The sequence below is a fragment of the Glandiceps talaboti genome, chromosome 2 (genome assembly GCF_964340395.1).
Source record: "Glandiceps talaboti chromosome 2, keGlaTala1.1, whole genome shotgun sequence".
NCBI lineage: Eukaryota > Metazoa > Hemichordata > Enteropneusta > Spengelidae > Glandiceps > Glandiceps talaboti.
Window position 1 is genome coordinate 13,479,042 of NC_135550.1, and position 23,498 is coordinate 13,502,539.

General features: G+C 35.4%; 1 protein-coding gene across 1 annotated transcript; it reads left to right on the forward strand.

The window, feature by feature from the left end:
- The first annotated feature begins 310 nt into the window (after positions 1–310).
- On the forward strand, positions 311–22,198 carry LOC144451461 (uncharacterized). Its single transcript, XM_078142305.1, has 7 exons — positions 311–720; positions 9,876–10,130; positions 14,103–14,272; positions 18,689–18,755; positions 19,325–19,432; positions 20,478–20,564; positions 21,027–22,198. Exons 2-7 carry the CDS (start codon positions 10,074–10,076, stop codon positions 21,996–21,998), a joined length of 1,461 nt encoding a protein of 486 aa, XP_077998431.1. The 5' UTR covers positions 311–720; positions 9,876–10,073; the 3' UTR covers positions 21,999–22,198.
- The last annotated feature ends 1,300 nt before the right edge of the window (positions 22,199–23,498 follow it).

Below are 23,498 nucleotides of genomic sequence, written 5' to 3' on the forward strand. Positions count from 1 at the left end.
ATAAATGAACTATTTTAGTCTTTTCTTTTTTAATTTAGACAAAGCTAATATAAACAAGTTTTTTTACGAAAAAAAGTGTTTGCTTAGGCAATAGGGTGTATAGCGCCCTCTTTTTATATCATACATGAACAAGTTGTTTACAATTTACCGGTTGGATTCATTTGCATACAATGCTTGTCCTGTCAAATGTTTGGTTTGTATTTGGAATGTGTATGGAATGTGGACAGATTGAAAGGACGTCCGGTTGATGTAAACTATACAAAAAGCTAAAACGTCACAACAGTATTTCATTCCAAAACGGTAACTGATACGAGCTGCTGACTTTTACTTTACTACGACTGCAGTCTGTAATCTAATCTATCTTTTAGTATTTACACAAAACTCTGTGAGTCATACAAGTATTGCTACACCATTTCATTGGTCTCTGTGATTGAACGTATAAACACTTCATAAACGTTACAGATTATTGCTTGATTAGAACCGAAGGCAGTATCATTTCCTTATTTTGGACCAAAAGTTCAAAACAATCACTACTGTACTGGGTTTTACACGCTTGCTGGTCACAGTATTTGTTGTAAACGTGATATCTGCGAACAGCAAGTTTATTAACACATGACAGACTATTGTAAGTAAACCTAGGGAGTCCAACACCAGGTCAACAAGATGGCGGTTTACTAGTAACCCCAAGGTAGATCAGTGCTCTGGCTGACTCACCAACAGGTAAGGTAATCATATATTTCGATATTCACTGCTCATGTATGATTATTTAGTGTTAGTACATTCTTCGCTTCGGTTTACAATTCTACGTGATATTTCCGTTCCGAGAACGAGAACGCCAATTGACACCACTAAAGTGCATCATGCAGGTACTAGGTTTGGAGGGCACAGAATTTTCGGTGACGTGTGAACTTTAAAAAAACTAACGCAAGTTGGTGGAAGGTTTTATCTCGTATCAATATAACATCTCCGACCTATTGTATACAGATCTATTCTGTAATGTCCTTGTGATGCTGCTAAAATAAATCTCGTGGTAAAAGTCCATTGATCATTCAAGGTGAGGAAAGCTTGTGTTTAAAATTGTGAACTACTCCCAGTGTCAGTGATTTTCGTCCACATAACTCTATTTAAATATCCACCGGTCCAGGCAGCAGTCGTCGCTGCGCTTTGTGTCGGAGACAATACAGTCTCATCAGTAGAGAAGTCTGATCCTTTTGTATTCAAAGGAAGATGTCTCGGGAAGTTGCAAATTTGCCAATTACATGTAACTTCTCTTCTCCCTTCCCTGGTGGTAGGCTTTGTTGTAATATGGCATTGAGATTTCATGTGACTTTTGAGTTGGGGTTGGGATATGTTTAATCATAGACTGGGTGGAGGGTCTATGGTTTAATATTGAAGTATACATAGTTTATACACTTACTAATCACTGTAAAGTTGATTAGCTTGTGCACAATTACACTGTCTATGGTCTGTGAGAGTAAAGCCTAGAGTGCTCCCAACGTGTTATTTTGACCTTGGATGAAATCATTGAAGGTCTACATGTGTTACAGGGTCATAGGTCATCCAGAGGGAAGGTGAACTAAACAATAGGGGTATTTAACAACACTACAATTCCATCAGGTATTCCAGTAAATTGTAGAATCTTGTAAAAGAAGGGCAAACTTATTTGAAATGATCATACTATCTACAATCAATGTCACTGTGCAAGGAACCTGTATAAAAGTCCTGAGGACCCAATGAAGATCAGATGTTCTTTGACTCTTAAAAAAAAAAAACTTTGTTACTACATGGAGCCTTGCATAGTAAAACAAGCCACCGTTTATTTCATATGAAGTGTGTATGTCAAACTAGAAGCAAAATTTCCAATCAAACATGGTCTATCAATACATTGTTATATTTATTTATAGATTATACTTGTTTATTGCTGGCACAAGGTACTATTTTATCAGTATGTCAGAGTTGACTGCAGTTGCTTGGACGCAGAGACATTTTTATAGTCTTTCTCAGTGAGATCATGATAACATGATGTTCTAGTTCTAGACCACAACAATAGAATACACATTTCTTTATTTCTCCTGGGCGTTAACAATTCCATATTGACAAGTTTGACATTTATGTCATTGGTCTGCCTACCACGAGTCTTTGTTTCAGCATAGTTATCTGTGTCAGTAATCTGGTAATATTGATCCAAATGTGACAAGTTTTCATTTAAGCAGTTTTGATATGTTTCACATTTTCTGTAGAGCTGTTTATACATATGATAATACAATACACAGCAATGTCTTTGGACTCGCTGTCAATTAGTCTGTACGCGTGTATTCGAGTATGCATATCTCTACAATGCTTTCAGGTACGCATGTCTTTGCAAATGCATTCAAATATGCAAATCTTTACATGTATGTGAATGCAGTTGCGAATGCATTCAAGTATGTACGCTTTTGTGAATACATTCAAATACGCAAGTCTATACAAATGCATCTATCGATCTAAGTGTTCAAGTCCTTACGAATGCATTAAAGTACGCAAGTCCTTGCAAATGTATTGAAATATGCACGTCTTTACAACTACATCTAAATACGCAAGTCTTTATGAATGCATTCAAGTAAGTAGGTCTGTACAAAGGCATTCAAGTATGCATTCCTTTCTGAATGCATTCAAGTACACAAGTCTTTACGAATGCATTTTTGTATGCATACTTCTTGAATGCAGTGAATATACTGTATACAGGTCTTGCTAATGCTTTCTTCTCCGGTCATGTTTCATATATGCCCGTTATGAATGCATTCATGCATGTATATGCAAACCTTCAGGAATCCATGCATGTTACACCTAGGTTGCAATAAATCTAAATTTATTCAGCTGTGACAGTGTCAAAGATTTCCAATTTTAGATGGAATTTTTTTTACATCTTTCAGGCGTAAAATAGATATTATGCATAGCTTTACGTGACTGTAATGATGATGCATATGTGTAACAGATGTAGCATAAACAAATTACTTTCTAGTATTCTATTCAAAGAAAAACATGTCAAAGTTCATACGTACTACTACTGTATGATATATTCTCATAGCATGGTATATTTTTACTCACAACCGACACCAGCTGGCTGTTGGTACATTTTGTATTTCATTTCTGAATAATCTAAAAGACTAATTTTCCAGCCTGCCTTCAATTTCTGTATTGACAAAAGTAAAGTTCCTTAAAACTTCTTTTTAATTTCCTGGGGTCTATTATGATGAGTTCTGTACATCAGATTCTACACAGCCATATCACTACAAAACCTAATTTCATTGAAACCTTGCACAAAGATGATATTCATATATATGTATATGTAGAAGCCAGATGCACATGATCAGACTGTTTTGAACACAACATTATCAAATTTGGCCAAATCTCCTCCATATTTGGTAATGATCACTAAAAAAGTGAAATATAAGACTCCATTCAAGTGTCTATCCCTATATTACATGTATCAAGAGCAAGATTTTGTCTACATTTTGTTTGACCTTGATTCTTAGGGTCAGTTGTCAAAATTAAGCCATTTCTTGTATATCTCAGACGTTTTTTGCAGAGATGATACAGAAGAAGGTTATAATAATATTATATAATATACATCATTTTTAGTGTTCATGTTTGTGGATGGAAAAATGCAAATATCATATTTGTACACTAGATGGAGGAGGAACCATAACACATACATGTAGACTACTCTTTTTGTCATAAAACCTTAGCATTTGGGTGTTTGAGACACACAAAATTCTTGTTTGAGACGCACACAGTCCTTGTTTGAGACACACTGAATCCTGGTCATAAGAGCTTAGCATTTGACGTTTTATGCTACAATTTACTCTAACACAGAACACATCAAAAGATGCGTTAGTCAGAGGTGACTTCTTCAAAGCATCCTGCTTTACACACTGTTACAATTTCGTGTGGTGTCTAAGACACACTAACTTCTGGTCTGTCGATCAGAGTAAATTGTTGACATTAACTGTCAAATGCTAAGCATTTGTGACCATCAAAGATGCCGCTTTCAACGTTGAAGAGAGCGCTCGAGCTGTCAGTAGACGTCTACGCGATGTCCAGTGTTTTCGGTGACCATCCCGCTTTCCACTGATGTTTCTCGTGTCTCCTTTTTAACCCCTCTCTCGCTGTGTCTTTTCGTAGAGTACGTACGTCCAGTGTCTACATCAAATTTTAAAAAGTGGTGTATGAAACGCTCAAACTTCAATGATTCTTCATCCAAATTAGATGGTACTCTGCCGTGATAGTAGTCCTGCTTGCATACGGAGTAAGTCGTCCCTTGAGTGAAACTCGTACACCGTCTGCGAGCATGCTACCGTAAGTGACTCTTCAGAATCGCAATATCACAATTTATGATCTGTTTTCTTAGTCGCGGTCCAATGGATGTTTCGCATCTCTTGGCCATCTAGGTCAGTGGAATCATAAAAAGGGGGTACTTTTTCAGATCACCCTCCGAGAATGTGGGTACGATGCCCCATTTCTACTCTCTCTGTCGTGTCGTTGAAGGTATAGCTCTGGATTTATATGCTACGTGTCGAAACCCCGTAGTGTAGAAATCCAGAGCTAGTTGAAGGTAAAACCTCCCGGATTTCGGAAAAAGGGGGTTTTTGAAGTGATTTTCTCCCAGATTCAGTAAACAAAAAAGAGTGGTTCTTTTTCATTGAAATATTAACTCGAAAAGGGGTACATATGAAATTTCGCTAACAAGCTGGGGTACCCACGGGCCACCCATCCATGATTGAGCAACTGCCACTGCTGGGGCGTCGGAGAGTCAGAATTGTACTAGGTGTTGGTCACCGAAAACACCCGTCGTGTAGACTACCCGAACTGTCAATCCATGTTGACGGCCCTTTGATGTGTGCTGTTTTAGAGTAAATTGTTGCAGAAAATCCCCAAATGCTAAGGTCTTATGACCAGGATTCAGTGTGTTTCGAACACCTCAATTCTGGTCATAAGACCTTAGCATTTGGTTGTTTTCTGCAACAATTTACTCTAAAACAGAAGACATCAAGGGTTCCGTCAATGAGAGTTGATGCAGACACAAGTTGGTGTGGTTTCAACTGGAGTGTTTGTTTTGTTGCCTGGAACTGATGCATCTTTTGATGTGTCCTGTTTTAGAGTAAATTGTTGCACAAAACGGCAAATGCTAAGGACTTATGACCAGGATTGTGCGTGTTTCGAACAAGGATTGTGTGTGTTTCGAACAAGAATTGTGTGTGTCTTGCAAATGCAATATAGTAAGATTTGACCTTTCTGTACCATTGTATTTTACCTTGACCTTTAGGATAAAAAATTAAGTAATAAAACCTATTTATTAGTGACAGAAATCAAGTAAGGACTATGTCTTATACAAATGAAGGCATGTTCTTGATTTTGACCGATATATGTTGAGGCATATATGGTGATAGACTCTAGTCTAGTGATCAAATATGTTATCATATCATATCTCTCAAATTTACCAGCTGATGACAAACAAGGCAATTGTCTTGACTGTTTCTTTGCACCATTTACACATCAACATACACAATGCCATCTTGTACAACTAACAGCAGATTCAGCTATGTAGAAGGATCGAGTTGTTCACAGCAAAGGTTTGCTGTAATTTTCAACGGACATAAAGTAACTAAAAACAGTGGTAAGCTACCGAGTCTGAGAATTTCAAGAATTGCCTAAATGACTAACTGACTTTTTTTTGACACATATTTTTAATGTTAGCATAGATGTGATTCTAAAAACAGCCGTTATTTGTTACTAAAAAAATTTAAATTATTTCATTCAGGATGAAAATGATAATAACTTGATTAAGTAAATATGCAATTTATTTCCAATATCAATCAACTATATTGTAACAGCTAAGTATATAGATTTGCCAGCATACTTGGTCCACCGGGAGATGTAAATTCAGTTTGTATACCAGAATGACCTTTTCCATTTCCTTGTCAATAGGTTATAATTTGATGTACTAGACATGATGGCATGATGTCTTTGTATGCATCTTTATCATCAAGCAGGATTTGTTCTCTTTTTTTTGGGGGGGGGGGGGGAGGGGAGGGGGGAAGGGGTAGGCTGTTTACATCATGATCTGTGTTTTGCTAAAGCTGTTTTAACCACTTGCTAGCAACAGCAGATGATTAATATTGTGTTAACATTATATGCTCAAACCGATTGGTTTGAAAAAACATACACTTAATTTGATTGGTCACAATGGGGAGTGATAACGTATGTCAGCCTACTTGAATATATTCAAATGAAGTCAATATGTAAATGTGCCCGCAAGAGTGACAAAATTTACATATAGTAAATAGTATGTAAATATCTACAAACAGGCTTGTTGATTACTCCATTGGGGGCTTGGCTAAATTAAACAGTTGCCACTGATAGCATTACAAGTGGTTAATGAGACAGTGAAACACAGTCATAGATAGAAATGTAAACAAGATTGGAAGGGGGAGAGGGGAGGGGGGAGTGATGAACTCATCGACACATTACAGTTTAGTTTGTATCATAACAAATCTGAAAGAGTTTATCAGCAGTAACCAGTGTCATTTGGGTTATGAATATCCAATTTGAAACCTGTCGTGTACTCAGCCTCTGGCACCATTAACTGTACATAATACATGTAGCATAGACCTGTGTGTTAAAACGAGAGGATTACTGGCGACAACAAGACTTTTCATTTCTGTAACAGCATGGATTCCTTGCAGTGTACAACTTCGATGAATGCAATATTAAATAGAAGTGTAATCGCAGTACAAGGCAGTGTAAGGCAGTTTTAATCAAATAATATGTACCTGTAATTTGATAATATCGACTCAAAAAAGGTTTGATTCGTTTTTGTAAATTTGAGATTGAACAATTTAAAACAATAGTATTTGATCAGCTAGGTGTGTCATAAATATAATGATCATTCGATGTCTTGGTTGTCATTCTGACTTCCACTCCACACGCTAGACATGCATTACTATAGTAGAGGTGTATGTGTGAGAATAATGCAGCCTTCTATGGTGTATTTTAGACCCTTCTAACATGAGGTCAAATGCTATTATTACATGCACTGAGATTTACAGATCTTTGTCTTTACTAGATTTGTGTATTGACATGCAGTGAGGTGTATGGTGCATAGTACGAAGTCGTGTGAAGATTGAAAACTGATAAAAAGAAATAGACTTCCATGTATGCATGTAAAATGTACTACGTTTGTACATGTACATGTATGTATATACTTATAGTGGAATAATCATATACCCAGTATTGCTTCGTTCCTATGGAGAGCACACACATCAAACCTTGGCAATACTTTTCGGTATCATGCCCCCAGCACAGTTTGCCCGAATATGGCAAGTGGCACGCTTATCAATATCTGTTCACTTAGTGATTTGGCTTAGTTTATTTCTGCACTATTTTTACAGTTTTGCAAATAAAATAATATTTCACTGCCAATTTATATGATTATGTGATTCAAATTGATGTTTCCTTGTCATTGCGTGTGGTATATATTAAATAAAACCTGTGCAGCACAGATGTGGGATTTTTGGACCTCGATAGCATGGCTTACTGGCCCTCCTAAAGTTGGGCCCTAAGCTTCCACTCTACAACCTCAGTCCACAAAACCCATATGTAACGATTACTATCAATGCCAAGACAGATATGTATGTATATATTAATGCATACTAAAGGCAATCACACCGTGATATTTCTAACGAAGGGTTTTAAAACCCCTCTAACAAAAAGATGGAAAATCCTTCAAAATTGGGATTAATTTCCTTACTAGACAACCATGATTTTGACAGGAAACCCTGGAAAAAGAGTGCAAGGAATTCATCAAATGGTAGTATGTAGTATTCCCAGTCACCCAAACCAAACTGCTATTAGATAATGTCTTAACAGGATACAAAATAGTATCTATTTTTCTTGGAAAAGCAGTGTAGTTTTCTATAGTGTAATAGTATATAATAACATTGCCACAGTAGTTAGTATTTATAGCAAGGGGCCGACATATACATTACTTGATCTGATCTGATGTTGATATATTGCTTTGTCATAAAAAATGAATAAGGACTTGTATGTGGGTGTATCAATAGTTGTAATATCCTACAGGTGATATTGTGTGCTAGCTTATGTCAGTTAGTTTTTTTAATTGACTCTCAGTTTGTCTATAAAATGTGTTTGAATTTAATACAATAATTCTTTGCAATAATTCTTGTCATGTTCTGTGGTTTTCACTTTTGTTATAATATGTTTGTCCATTGTGTGATAATTGAACAAGATTTGAACTTCAAATTTTATGAAAATTAAGATGTTCAAGTTATAATTTATTAGTTTAAAAAATGTGCTCATTGAATTTGCTGATAAACACAGGAACAGGAAAATTACCAGCAGTTTGTTTTATTAAACTAAGCCAGTAGTTTCAACTTTGTGTATGATAGCTCCAGCAAGCAATATGTACGTCATAGATAAGCCACAGATCTTTACAAGATAACACTATACAACTAAGACTACAGAAACTGTGTTGATTTTGTCGTCATTTATAATATTGGGAAATGCAGCTGAATGAACAAATCCAATAAAAATGATAAAATAAGCATGGCATTTAAATCTAGATTTTGATGTTCATTTACTATGATGGGGGTGGGTGGGTGGGTGGGTGGGGGGGGTTTTATTGGTGATGTTCATAGTACCCTTTAACTTACTGGTTTTATATTAAAGCTGATATGATACATAGAATTACTCAGTGAAAAGTCTTATATCAAGTTACATGTAGACAACAAACAGTATTAATTGGCAAATTGACTGAACAGTGTCGTACACATGGGGGGTCTCCCCTTGGGACCTCTTTTCCAGAAGAATAGGTTCAACCATGTAATTTGTTGATAACAATTTAAGTTAGCAAACATAATAATAAGTTCTTTTGTTTTGCAAATTTTTTGTGACTGCATTATTGTTTTGTTGGGAGAACTGTAAACAATACACATTGTTCAATGAGATGTTAGAAGGCGAGCTCAGCCATGTGACTTGACCACTTTATTGATAGTTATTATTAAATTTGTCAGTTTCTATTTCTGTATGTTAAATCAATGCATAATTCATATAATTATCCCATTCTTTGTCTCTGACTCACTTCATAGATTCACAGAATCACCAATCCTATTTTAGAGTAGCTATTATATCATGTATTGATTTGTCTCTGCATATACATCAATATATACAGTGTTTACCACAAATCTATACTGTTATCTTGTCTGTTCAGAGAATCGTGTATGATATTTATGGCTGCATGTATCCCTCTCCAGTGTCTATGATTTCGAAGGACCCATTACATGCATTGGGTTATTTGTTGCAGTTCTGTGGCTTCCCGACACCTTCGGTTAATCTACTGAGAACCGTATATATATAATTCTGACTTTCCATCTCTCACTAGATGTGTGTATGTGTCTTCATCAGTGTTGTGTGCAGAGTAGATCCATGTAGTTGATTTATTGTGCAGTTTTGTGGTTTCATGCTTGTTCAGCTTCCAACTTATTGCCAGGCGAAGTATTATGTTACTGTGTGTATTTTGATATGCTTTGACTTCTGAGTGAGAAGTAGTGTGTACTGTTAAGTGTCAATCAGTCAAAAACCATTTAGTCTGTCAAATATGCAATGTTCGTTCATCCTCATTGACCCACCCTTTCCGTCGTGGTTGATTATGACATTGCTGCCACAATTACCACATCTTAGTTAGAGCCTAACCAGAACGTGAGATGTGTTGAAAATAACATCAACTTTCACACTGTCCAAATTATCTGTCAAAGTGTTAGTAAACATAGGAATAATTCTGTGTGGCTTCAATTTTTTTTTTCATTCTTTCTGTGCAGCTACTGACTGATGTCACATGTAGACAGTGATATCATCTGACAGTGCAGTAGTCGTATACGTACAGACAGATAGGCCTCAATCCACACAGTGATCGTACAACAGTGGAGTAGTCGTATACATACCGACAGACAGCCCTCAATCCAGCCAGTGATCCTACAAGTGAATAAGTCGTCTTCTACGGACAAAGTATTATCAAGATGGCTAGTACTCCAGAAGAGAACCGTAATAGCCTTATCAGTTATGAAAAATGTGTGGTAAGTTTTTTTATGATACATGTACATGTACGTTTCCTGGTTCATCTATTGCACTATTTCTATGAAGTAATAAGTCAAACATGAACAGGGTGAAAAGTACATACTAAATAACTGTCATGGATTTGAAAAAGTGCAAGAAAATAATTTAGTTGAATTACCGTATGTATAGTATATGTATTTATATAAATACAAGATTCAAAACATGAAATTTCTACAAGAACGAATGAATGTTTATTGACGGACTCACTGACTCTGTGTTCATAATGATAATTTCCTATTGTTGGTAGTCTGTGAGAAATTTTTATTTCTAACCATGAAATTTTTGGTGTTTAAGATTCAAGTACATGTGTATGTGTCTGTCTGTCTGTCTGTCTGTCTGTCTGTCTGTCTGTCTGTCTTCTGTCTGTATGTCTGTGTTTGTCAGTGTTTGTGTCTGTGTGTGTCTATCTGTGTGTGTGTTTGTGTCTGTGTGTGTCTATCTGTGTGTGTGTGTGTGTGTGTGTGTGTGTGTGTGTGTGTGTGTGTGTGTGTGTGTGTGTGTGTGTGCGCACGCATATGTGTGTACATGTACATACACAGTATCAGAATTTTCTGGGGTTTTTTTTGTATTGTAATTAAAAGTAACCGCTGTCTTTAGTTTGTTGCTTGTGCTTACACTGTTCATTCTACAGGAAAACCTCCTAAAATTATATTGATTCAAACTTCGTAAGATTTTTAAAGGTCCACTTCCGACTATCATTCAAATTTAGATGTGAAAACCAGTTGTTTGGCAGAACCTTAGAAAAGGTCGGTTCAGAACAAAAATATAATCCTGTGTAATCCTTTAGATTGAAACAAAGCCCTTTCAAGTTCTCACCACCCCATAGCAAGATATAGAAATGCATTTTGCTTGTTGTTATTTTTACCCTAAGTTTTCCCTGTGACTTCCTTGAATAGAGGTGAGCGCCATTTATCATTTGTCTGTGAAATAACTTTTATCTGATTTAATCTAGATGTTTCTGCTCAACCGTAAAATGATGATGCCAAATAAATTGGCAAGATAAAGTCAATTCTCTCGAGTCCCCCAGCCAACTGGCTTTTGAATATCAAATATGCTATTTAATTATGATGCTAGGATGACAGTCTAGTGATTGAGTGTGTATTTATGGATCAAATTGAATTCGTGGCATACAGAAAGCTGCTGGAAATGTCTCTTCTACTATATCTTGTTATTGTATGTCTCAAAAAAAAGTCCACAGTCATTGATGTATTTCTCTACTTAGTAGTTTGTGTCTTTGACTTTGTTGTAGAATTCTAGACTGTTTTGATGGATGGTCGTTCCTTTCCAGTGTTGCCTCATATACGCTGACTAATTCCACTTAAATCCTAAGGAAATAAAAAAATTTTTACCGTCACTTTGTTTTTGGATATCTGTCAATTTAGTTATTTAGGGAGGTGTGAGAAAAAATGGTACTTTCTGAAGTTGTTTTGATACTCACCATGATGTTGGGTCAAATGAAATGAAATACTTATACCCGGTAGTGAAAAGTTTTAATAATCCAAGCAGTTTTATATTTCCTTTGAATGAAATCAAATCTCTTGAAAACAGATTGCTTTCACAATCTCCTACCCTCAATTAATTCAACACCTATCCTCAATTACATTAATCCCCTACCCACCATTACTTCCCGTAGGAATTTTTTTATTCAAATTTTCCACCTCAAATGAGTGTTCACTTATTCTTATCCCGTAAGAGCAACATCCTATACCTGCAGTAGTATGAATTAAAACAATTATTCCCCTGAATGTTCTAAAGGAAATCCAGACAGAACAACTGCCCCAAACCATTGGCAATAACATAATTGCACATACATAAATCAGAAAAGAGAAACCATATCAAGTATATAGGCAGTTATTCATCATTGGATTACCCATCCTTTGAGATGTAAATAAATTTCGGCAATATTTATTGTCCCTTGTGTATGTTACATTCATTTCATTTGTTGCGCATCTTTTTTTTATGTGTGTTTTTTTTAGTACCTGGTATCTTAGGCTCATTTTTCTTTCTGTCCCTGAAAAGAAAGCAAAAACGTTAATGCAGAGGAAAGACGTTTTGTAGGAACTTCAGACGCCATTGTTAGATTTGAAGTAACAATTAGGTTTGCAAAAAAAACAGTTGTTTGGCAGTGCTACAGCAAAAACTTGGTCGTGTGTAAGAGATTTCCTTTTTAAAAGTTTTTATTCCCCAGTGGCTGCACAGCCTCTAGTGATAACCAGGAAGTAATTATGCAAAACATGGGGTTCAAACATTGGGGTTCAAAAACGTAAGAAAATAAGAGGGGGTCGATTTTACTGTATGTGGTGAGATTACGTGTACATGTATACTACATTCCCCTTTTGCTTTACAGTTCCCTACCAAAAGTTGTCAGTTTGAGAGAAAAAAAAATTATTGTATATATTCGCAAATCGGTTTTACCTGATTGAACTTTTTATGTTTCCTGGTTTCATAGATTAACAAGAAAAGGTTATAAGAATATGTTATGCCATATTTTTTACAATCAAGTAATTTTTCATTTTGATGACTTTGACGTATGCTGATTAAAAACTATCCGACACAATAAAGTAGGCAAACTACTAATAGGAGATATAATGACCAACACTAAGAGTAATGAAATTAGGTATTGATTGAATACACACAGGGGAATATTTATCAGTAGAATGACCCATGAATCAATTTGAGGCAAGACAGGAAAAGTAGTCTTCGTTTTATGATCGGATAATTAAATAAATTACAAGTGTTTGGGTTATGTTATCACGTTGTTTTATTGATGTTAAAAAAAAACAATAATGCATCTATGTTCATTTCAATGGTTACATGTAAGAGATTCTGTGTGGCTTTTTTTTTTTTTCTGTAGTGAGGAAATGAAATGCCTTGTAGATCTATATGCATGTCGGTGTGAGTTGGGGCTAGGTTCGAACTGAACTTAATATAAAGAAACCATATAATTTGAAGTCATGGTAATAAATGAGATTGGAGAATGTATGTGTCTATGTAGATAGGGTGTGTGCATGTGCATGTGTGTGTGCATGTTTGTGTGTGTGCACATGTGTATGTGTGTGTGTATGTGTGTGCACATGTGTGTGTGCACGAGTTAGTGCATTTGTAGAGCTGTGCATTTTGTGTGAGAGCATGTGTAAGTTTGCATCTTAGTGGGTATCTTTATAACTTGACAATGGTTCTGTACATATGTGTATGTGTTTGGGTTATGTGTATGTACTGTACATGTTTATGAAGAATGTTTAGTAATTTGTGTATGTGGTATATCTGAATGTGTAGCAACATATATGTGTGTGATAATGTGTGCATATATGTATGACTGCATACATGTAGGTGTGTGTGTGTGTGTGTGTGTGTGTGTGTGAATGTGGCAGTGTGTCTGTATATATATCGTGTATTTGAAAATGTATGTACATGTAAGTGCATTTTTGAATGTATGTATTAATGAACTTGTATATGCACATTTGTGTGTGTACATTTGTATGTGTACACATGTGTGTACACGTGTGTGTATGTGTGTGTCTTTATGCAGATATGTGTAGATTTACTACATACTTATAGAGGTGACAACCTACTATGGATAAAGGGATGTTTTTTCATATCTTAGATCACATAAGGCAACATGATGAGATGCTTACTTGATAAATTATAGTAAATAAATTATAAAATGGTCTTCTAGCGCTTCTTTGAAATTGAGGAATTATAGAGTAGGTCATGTCTGCGTGCTATTGCAGTAAGGGCATAATCAGATCACACCAGCTATTAAGATATATGTTTTAAGTTGTCAAATTAATCAAACTGTACAAGTGCAGACTGCACCATTTGACTGGGTATTATTACCCGGTAGGACTGCTGTGATGATGATCTTATGTTTAAGATATCAGATGTAGGAATTTTTTTTATTTGTCTTGTCTGGGTTTTTTTTTCCTTCATAGCTTTGTGGTTGCAGTAAAGAGCAGTATGAGGAATTAAAGAAGAGAGTAGCTGATAGTAAGAATCGTATCACTATGATGGAGACAGATTACCTACAGAGTACTCTGCGTGCTGAAAACGATCTCGCTAACTGTAAGGAGGAACTTCGAGTCATGAAGGAACGATATAAAAGGTAAGACTCCCAAATATGGTTGTCTCTTTTACAGTTCAAGTGGTGATCTTGGTTTGCCTAATGGTGCTAACTATGTGTTTTTATTTATTGCATTGGTATTGAGTGATGAGACACTTCAGCTAGCCATTGTTAGCATAACAGTTTCTACTCTTATTACTGTGTTCGCTGCGGCTGCTATACATCAAAAGAATGAAGCTGTCTAGAGTAGTGAGTAAGTAAAGGTACAAGGGGCCGTGCTACAAGGACTGCATACAAATGTTGATGACTTTGATAATCCTTGTTAGGGTGATGACCTCAGAGATAGCATTACAACATATATAACATATCAAATTATGATAATGGATTAGGAAATGTCTATTTCAGTCGTTCATTTCTAACCTAATGTAATTATTGCTAAATTATGGTATTTGTTGTGTTCATACATACATACATTGTACTAAAGACATGTGACTGTCTATATATACGTTGGCTTTATCAGTCTACCAACTCATCTCTCCATACTTAGGCTTACAACTGTATATTTGACTTTCTTTGAACAGTCAGCGAGTTCTACAAAACTTTGGTGTTCCCAGTATCTGTGAAGTGACTATTAATCAATAAAATTTTTAGACATCTGTCAACACTTGTCCAAATTTTTTAATTATATTTTATACTTTCATGACAAGCTGTCATCAGTTGTGATTTCTCTCTTTTCAAAGGTTCATGGAAAAAGTTGATTGCATCTTGAAAGTACATGATATCGGAAATTAATAAAAACAAAACTACCTAATCTAGTCTCTGTGCAAAGTCCAAAAACGTGATGTGACGACGTCTCAAAATTACATATTAAATTTCAGATGCTTTCAGTTTTAATCCTTCTGTTGACTTACGACATTGTAGTGATGTGGGAAAGACTGTTATGTTCACACTTGAAATTATGAAAAAGAATTAGTAGAGAGACAGCAGTCGTAATGCCAATAGCCAGACATCCTTTATCGACTACTTTCTGTGTTGCCATGGTTGAAAGTACTAGTAATCCCTGATTTATGTGGAATCCAATAACAGTGATAAATTATAACCATCAATAATGTAAATTCTCCAAAGTCCATTCCTGTCTGTGTCGTTCTAATCCTTCCAGGTGATGTTTGAGGTCAGAGACTGTCTGTAACATGTTGTGGTATGATGTATGATGACTTGACAGACAAAGACAACTATTTCAATTTATGTTGTGTACAGCCAAATTTATTTTGTTTTGGTCAACCTGCATTTCTATCTTTCTATCTATCTATCTATCTATCTATCTATCTATCTATCTATCTATCTATCTATCTATTTATCTATCTATCTATCTATCTATCTATCTATCTATCTATCTATCTATCTATCTATCTATCTATCTATCTATCTATCTATCTATCTATATAATACTAGCCAAACTCCTTACGGATATCACAGCTGGGGGGGGGGGGGGTGTGCACACAAAAAGCCTAGTAGTAATGTTTATGGAGTTTAGCCTTGAATGTGTCAGTGTCCTGACTGGCTTTCATATCATTCATTCATATTTGCCAAGTTTATGTTGTGTACAGCCAAATTTATTTTGTTGTGGTCAGCCTTCAGTTGCCATGGAGTTTATTTTGTATACAGCCAAATTTATTTTGTTGTAGTCAGCCTTCAGTTGCCATGGAGTTTATTTTGTGTACAGCCAAATTTATTTTGTTGTGGTCAGCCTTCAGTTGCCATGGAGTTTATGTTGTGTACAGCCAAATTTATTTTGTTGTGGTCAGCCTTCAGTTGCCATGGAGTTTATGTTGTGTACAGCCAAATTTATTTTGTTGTAGTCAGCCTTCAGTTGCCATGGAGTTTATGTTGTGTACAGCCAAATTTATTTTGTTGTGGTCAGCCTTCAGTTGCCATGGAGTTTATTTTGTATACAGCCAAATTTATTTTGTTGTAGTCAGCCTTCAGTTGCCAAGTTTATTTTGTATACAGCCAAATTTATTTTGTTGTGGTCAGCCTTCAGTTGCCAAGTTTATTTTGTATACAGCCAAATTTATTTTGTTGTAGTCAGCCTTCAGTTTGCCAAGAATATGTCCATAAAGATTTGACAAAACCTTTAAAATGTCAAGTTTATTACCAGACCTATTGATCACAACTCACATGAAGGATTTTAGATTTTGGAGATTTTAGTTTGTGTTAGATTTTTTTTTTAAAATATCTTTATAAAATTTGGTAAAGAAATGCTAGATTTTAAGTCATAACATGTCAAAAAGGAACAATATTGGATACTAAATGTCAAAGTGTAAATGTTTGATGTTGAGATGAATCTTACAGTGGATTATACGAATAACGATGTAAAACTTGTGTCTAGCGTCTTTATTTTTCCTGTCTGAAGCAAAGACTCAAGACTTTTAAATGTGGAGAAAAAGTCGGCATGAATTATTGAGAGGTAGAATTTGCCTGTAAAAAGATATCTATTACCTTTCAAGAGAATAATATCAAGTGCATAATCCTAACTCCCTAATGACAACATCACCACCAACGGACTCTAAACAACTAAATCTACGCCTACAGTAAGAGTACAATGTTGTACCTGCCAAAGAAATGATGTCGTCAATGTATCATAAGTTAGTAGTGTTCTTGAAAACAATGCTATATGGTCATGTATGTGTGGCATGTCCCATATTATGACCTCTGACCTGAATGGGATTATTACAAGTATTGAAACTGTCAGTCTTGTTTTGTAACCTTTTGATATCTAGACAGTATATGACAGCTTGCCAAGATTGTTGATATACCATGGTTTGATTTATTACATTCTTTCTAGCCTGCTGGCATGTACATATACATGTACTAAAGAAACTCCAATATGTATGACCATAGCTGATCAGATTCCCTGATTTATGTCTGCAGACCATGTAGTCTGTTTGAATGATTTATAACTACTGGTACATATACTTGATTCATCTACTAGCTTCATCTCATGTGGTGAGGGTTGATAAACTGGCATCATTTAATATCATTTGTTAAAAAAAAATAATAATACTGCAAAGTGAAATTTAGAAAAATAATTACACTTCTACATTATTTGCCATGATTGAATGGAATAAAGCCAGTTGTGTACTGCGACAAATTCCACAAAAGTGTACATTCACATACGATTTTACATCGAACCTTAGTTTGGAAAAAGAATCAAAACATTGGCAGTTGTACAAATTTTAACTGCAGTGTTGCATAATTTCCAGAGTAAATATGTAATAAATAATCCATCAGCTTCAAAACGATTCCTCATTATTTTAACCTGTATGCACAGAAAAATTATGTCAATTCAGAAAAAAACTACTTGGTGTGTTGATGTACAAAGGTTGTAATGGACAAGCAGCTCAATGTTTTGTCTTGGTTGACTAGATCTACCAAGCTGATGAACACTGTGTTGTTTGATGATTAAAATATCATGAATTTAGGAATTTTCACTAGAGTAGCAGACATCTGTTTTCAAACCATAAATTATGATATTAGAACTGTCATTTGCTGTAGATTCATATGGATATTAAATTTTAAGTGCTGTGTTTATAGACAGATTTATTAATACCAAATGTGAATTATTTAAATATGGACATTTTTGTTTGAATTTAAAATGATAATAATGATGAGTATTTATAATGTATCTTTTCTCTATAAACAAAACTTTGAGTACAGTTTTACGGTTAATACTGTCAACACATTTATTTTGACTCTTAGCTTCTTTTAATAGCTGATTTAGTTGAAAAACATATCTGAATCAAAATAAACTCGGCATTGGGTTTGGCACACAATGATGGTTCAAATCGTGTCCACAGACAATGAATAGCAGCAACAAATCTCAAACCAGTAATGTACAGATTCTGACCATTTAACCATCATAGTGCTTTAGAAGTTGACCTCTCTTGACCCCGATATATCGACCAATAGAAATCTTCCCAGCTCATTTGCTACAATTTTTCTATTTCTCGAAAAAAATGTCCCTCTGAGAGTGGTTGAATAATGGTATTACACATTCTCCCCATCACATTGACATGCTAACAATGAATGTTTGCAAAACTGTAGTACTAATATATCAAGCTATTGTGATTTGTATGTCTCCCATGTGTATAAAGTGACAATTCTGATGCATGCCGTTGACGATCAAACCAACCAATGGTTGACTACTAAGTCAGTTAGAGTTCAATGAGAGAGATCTTCACTGATAAATTTGGTCGCACGTCACGCCACTTAAGCCTATCTCTCTTATCGAACTCATAACCTGTACATGTTTCAAGTGATTGCCCCTTTTAACCCCTCTGACTTTAGTGTATACAGCAGTTGGAATTAATTATGTAATGGGTAACTTGTGTGTTACATAGTATCTAAGTGTCAGTGACAGTGTTCATGTATAAAGAGTGTGTATAATGTTTGTTACAGGTTGGAAGACAGCCATGCTTCATTACAACGGACAAATCAAGAGTTAGAAGACAAAGTGCTACAAGTTGTACGTATTTGCTTGTACTGTCAGTTATAATATCAATGAGACATTGTCTTTAGCCTGAGTGATGGTTGTGTGTGTATTGTATGTATGTATGTATGTGTGTATGTTTGTATTGTATGTATGTATGTATTTATGTGTGTGTGTATGTATGTGTGTGTGTGTGTCACTGTGTGTGTATGCGTGCATGTGTGGTATGTATGTATGTATGTATGTATGTATGTATGTATGTGTGTGATGTGTGTGTATATGTGCATGTGTGTGGTATGTATGTATGTGTATGTGTGTGTGTTTGCATGTGTGTGGTATGTATGTATGTATGTATGTATGTATGTATGTATGTATGTATGTATGTCTGTCTGTGTATGTATGATAATGTATGTATGTATGTATGTATGTATGTGTGTGTATGTATGTATGTATGTATGTATGTATGTGTGTCTGTGTGTGTGTATGTGTGTGTGCATGAATGTGCATGTGCATGTGCATGTGCATATGTGTGTGAATGAGATCAAGTCGGAACCTATTCTTATGTTGACAGCAGAGTGAAATGTCATTTTTGTTTTCCCATTCAGGCCGCCAAATTTGAGAAAGAAAAACAATACCTTGGTAAAGAAATGATGACACTGACTAGTAGACTTGTAGATGTCAGATGTAAACTAAATGAAAGAGAAGATGAAAATGTAAGTCAATTCTCACATTTGTACAACTATAAATGTCAAGTAATTGGAATTAAATTTTGGTGAACTTTTGTAAGACAGCAACACTGAAGTACTATTTTTTTCGTGTGCAAACACCGACGACAGTGGTTACTAAGATGGAAGGAGAGTATGATGAAGGTGTGTTATAATATATCAACTCAGAATAGTAAGCTAGTGGGTCGGGGATGGGTATCAACATAAAATTTGTGAGCCTCACAATGAATCTGCAGTCACTTCTACTCAACAATCATATTGGATATTGAGATTGGAGGAACCAATGCATAATAATCACTATCACAGATCATATAAGTTTAGACTGTGATATTTGAAAAATTCATAACATGTTTTATTAATCCATAGCAACATATATGACGCATACAGTCTAGTATTATTGGAACCTTTGTTGTACTGTTTTAAAAAAGTGCAATTATGACTACATATCAATTTGCCGTAACAATTTCTAAAGCTGGCATGCAATCTCTGTATACCACCAATATTGGATGCCTTGTCCACTTATCTAGCAATTCAGAAAGACCAAACACATTGACACATGGTTTAGCTATTTCAATGCTAGCCAAGATCTGAAAGAGAGATAAGGTAGCACTTAAAAAGCACACACTTCTCTGCCATCCAAGATTGAAAACAGAGATAGCAATTCTCTCAAATTGACTACACAAAGTCATTAGCCTCATAGGTATATAGCAAAAATTATTGTAAAAATTATAATATGCATTAACGTTTGTGAGGTTGATAGTGCTGTGACCTTTGTCTGCTCAACAAGAGTGTAATGACCTTTGTGGGGTCAATCAGAGGTCAAAGTAATATGGCCGTATTCTGTATTTCCAAAGAATACTTCATAGATATATAGTTAACTAGCACTAGGTAGACAGACAGACAGACAGACAGACAGACAGACAGACAGACAGATAGATAGATAGATAGATTGATTGTTGTCACCCCATGAATGGGTTGCACAGTTGACAAGTGATATTGTACCTGTAATTTCCCGTGTATTTTCTGTTGGCAGTGTCGACTGAAGAAGGACTGTGAGCTAGCAGTACAGTTATTACAGTGTGCACCTTCCTCTAACTATCTCACCCATAAAGTCAGCAGTGTAAGTATTATCTACTTTACAGAATTTTTTTGAAAAAAATATGAGTTGAGTTTTTTGAGACTATCCAGTTTTCATTCATGTTTCTGTGTCATCATCTCTATTAGTCATCAAGCAAGGAGCAATGGGATAGGTGAACTTTTGTTTTTGTTGTGAAAGTGATTTTGGCAAGAAGAAATGTTAATGTGTATTTGTGTGACACATAATATCGTATGCAAAAAGGACAAATGTATTTTTGGCTTTTTTGGCAGACATCAGTCAACATACCTGATATCAAAATTTGCAGTAATTTTTTGTTGTAATTTTCAGAGAACATTGTTCTTATATTAAGCAAGACTGACTGATGGTAAAATCAGATTTCAAATGTAAATTATTTTCGGGAGACAAATATGTCTTTGATAAAGTTGCACACCTGGATTTGCCACAATTCAGAATAATGTCTGATCAATCTTTTGCACATTGCAGCTACCTCATGATCTCCAGTACAGAGTTCACAAAGTGATGGCTGAAGAGCTTCAAACACAGCAGGAAGATACTCACGAACCCCTTCTATACACACCAAACGATGACGGTGCACCAAACTTAGCAGGACGGGTCTACGACAGAGTGTCCACTGACGTTATCACTAAAGCCATGCAAATGAGAGAACTGGATGAAATGAAAGAAAAGGTCAAACTGTTACCAGTCAGACATGTGGAAGCTATGGACATGGGAACACAAACCATACAACCCTTCCAAGGATCATTGTCTGCTAAAATGAAGAAGAACATCGCCAATGGTACAAGTGAAAAGGGAAACCAGGTAATGTTAGGTGAAGAAACACTAGAGAATTTATCAAAAAGTAATGACAATCAAGATTGTAATAGTAATAATCCACAAAATCTGATGGATGCTGAAACAGCAGATTTGATCGATTTCTCACAAACCCCTACTGTTAATAGTAATACAGCAACCACTGATGGCGCTATTCCTAACCAAGAATTACCCACATCGAGGAGTTCGTCTCGAGTTTCTTCCCGTGGGTCGTCACGTAGAAGCAGTTTTGACAGTGAACCTGATAACCTACAGTTGAACTCTAAGAGAAGACACAGCAGTTCAAGTTCAACAAGTACAGACAACGCTGTCAGTCACAGAGGGCTACACAGAGTGGGCAGTCATAGCAGTAGGGAGATTGAATACGGGCCAGATCTAGTCAAACAGCTCAGTCCCTCACCACTCACAACTCAGCCAAAACCTGTTTATAAGATACACGGCAGTCGCGGAGTTGTTGTAACTCCGCAACTCAAAGGTAGAGGCCCTGTCAAACCAGGAATGATGGCTTCACACAAACACAGTGGTCCAGGACGATCCTTCCAACATACAACACCACCAGCATCACCAGCACACTTTATTGCCAATGCAGTGCCCCCTCCAGCAGGTGTACACACTGACGTTTGATATAAGTAAACTGTATGTGACTTTTAGTCTTTTAATGTCAATTTGTCTAGATCATGAATGAAATCTAGGTGGACATAGCATTTCATATCAGATCTTTTTAAAAAAAAAAAAAGTTTATTGAAATAGATAATGTGATGTGGAGTACATGGATTTAATAATTTTGAGAAAAAAAAATCCTTTATTTTTTGTTTCTATCACAAAACGTACAACAAAGTGTACACAGAAACAAACATATTACAATTCAGTAGTTTTATGGAAAAATTGAAATTCTTGTGAATTTTGCAAAAACTCAAAACTTTGCAATATTTTTTTCATTTTTACTAGCCTGTACGTGATTTACATCAGTGGTATATGTTTTTTTTTACTCATCCAGATTATAAAAGGAGGAACACAGTAGTGACAGCCGTACTTGTCTGTTTAGTTTGACAGGTATGGAGATAGAACATGAATACTTTCAGGATATGATCATTATTCAAGTGTTTTTACATGACTTGTAATGTGTTGCCAAGGTCGTAGAACAACTTTCTGGGACGAGGACAGATTTTGGGGTAGAATTTTTCCTATCAGAGTATGAAACCTGATTTTTGGACGGGAAATTGATGTGAGATAAAAAGGCTTGCTAATCCAGATAGATTTGACTATCGATGAAAACGTAATATGTGATAATCTTGGTAAACATACCAGATACCAGTTATTTGTTTCATTACATTTTTACACAAAAAACTTAGAAATTGTACCTACACTGGGCACATTTCCATCAAGCGTTTTTTTTTAATGACGTCACAAATTTTAGGTAGTTTTTAGAGACTAAGCTTTTAATGAGGGCACACCACCACCTAGCAATATAGTATTTGTTTTTCAAATTTTTCAAAACTTTCATTCGATGAATTCATGTTCAGTATAAGAACGTAATTATGTCTACTCAAATTTGTGAAGATTTACATATGTTGAGATTTTTAGTGCGTTTCTCTACATTTTAAAGGGAGTGAAATCTACTTAATAACACAATACAGGGTCACGAATAACAAAAAACTACAATATTGAAGAACAATCATTTGCCAAATCTTGCGATTTCTGTGAAGCAGAGACTGTCTTCTATCAAAAAAAAATATTTTTGCCCAATCAAGACGGAACACAAGAAAGCTCTAATGCTGCTGATATTCCCAATAATACTATGTAAATCATGTCTGAACTTTTGTTGTCATGTCTGTTAAAAAAAAAAAAAGTTTGACACGCCTGATTTTTCATTCCCGGCTGAAAATGAAATCCTCATTTTATGCTATTTATGTGTGTTAAACAATATCAATGCATACTATATGAAATTAAAAATGACCACTTGACATAAGACATTTGAAAGTTTTTCTCTGAAATTATTTAGAAATGTCCACAGCTTTGATTTTTGTCTACCGCCAAAGCACAGCTGTATTGCACAGTAAAATGTTTGTGATGTTAGGAATTATTTCAGTCTTTGAGTTAATTTGATATTTAAGAATCTTGCTT

What these genes read in the sequence shown, in the direction of transcription:
- LOC144451461 (XM_078142305.1), top strand. Translation starts at nt 10,074, where the DNA reads ATGGCTAGTACTCCAGAAGAGAACCGTAATAGCCTTATCAGTTATGAA. An exon ending in TCAGTTATGAAAAATGTGTG is followed by an intron (nt 10,131 to 14,102) that starts GTAAGTTTTTTT and finishes TTTCCTTCATAG; the next exon opens with CTTTGTGGTTGCAGTAAAGA. An exon ending in ATGAAAGAGAAGATGAAAAT is followed by an intron (nt 19,433 to 20,477) that starts GTAAGTCAATTC and finishes TTCTGTTGGCAG; the next exon opens with TGTCGACTGAAGAAGGACTG.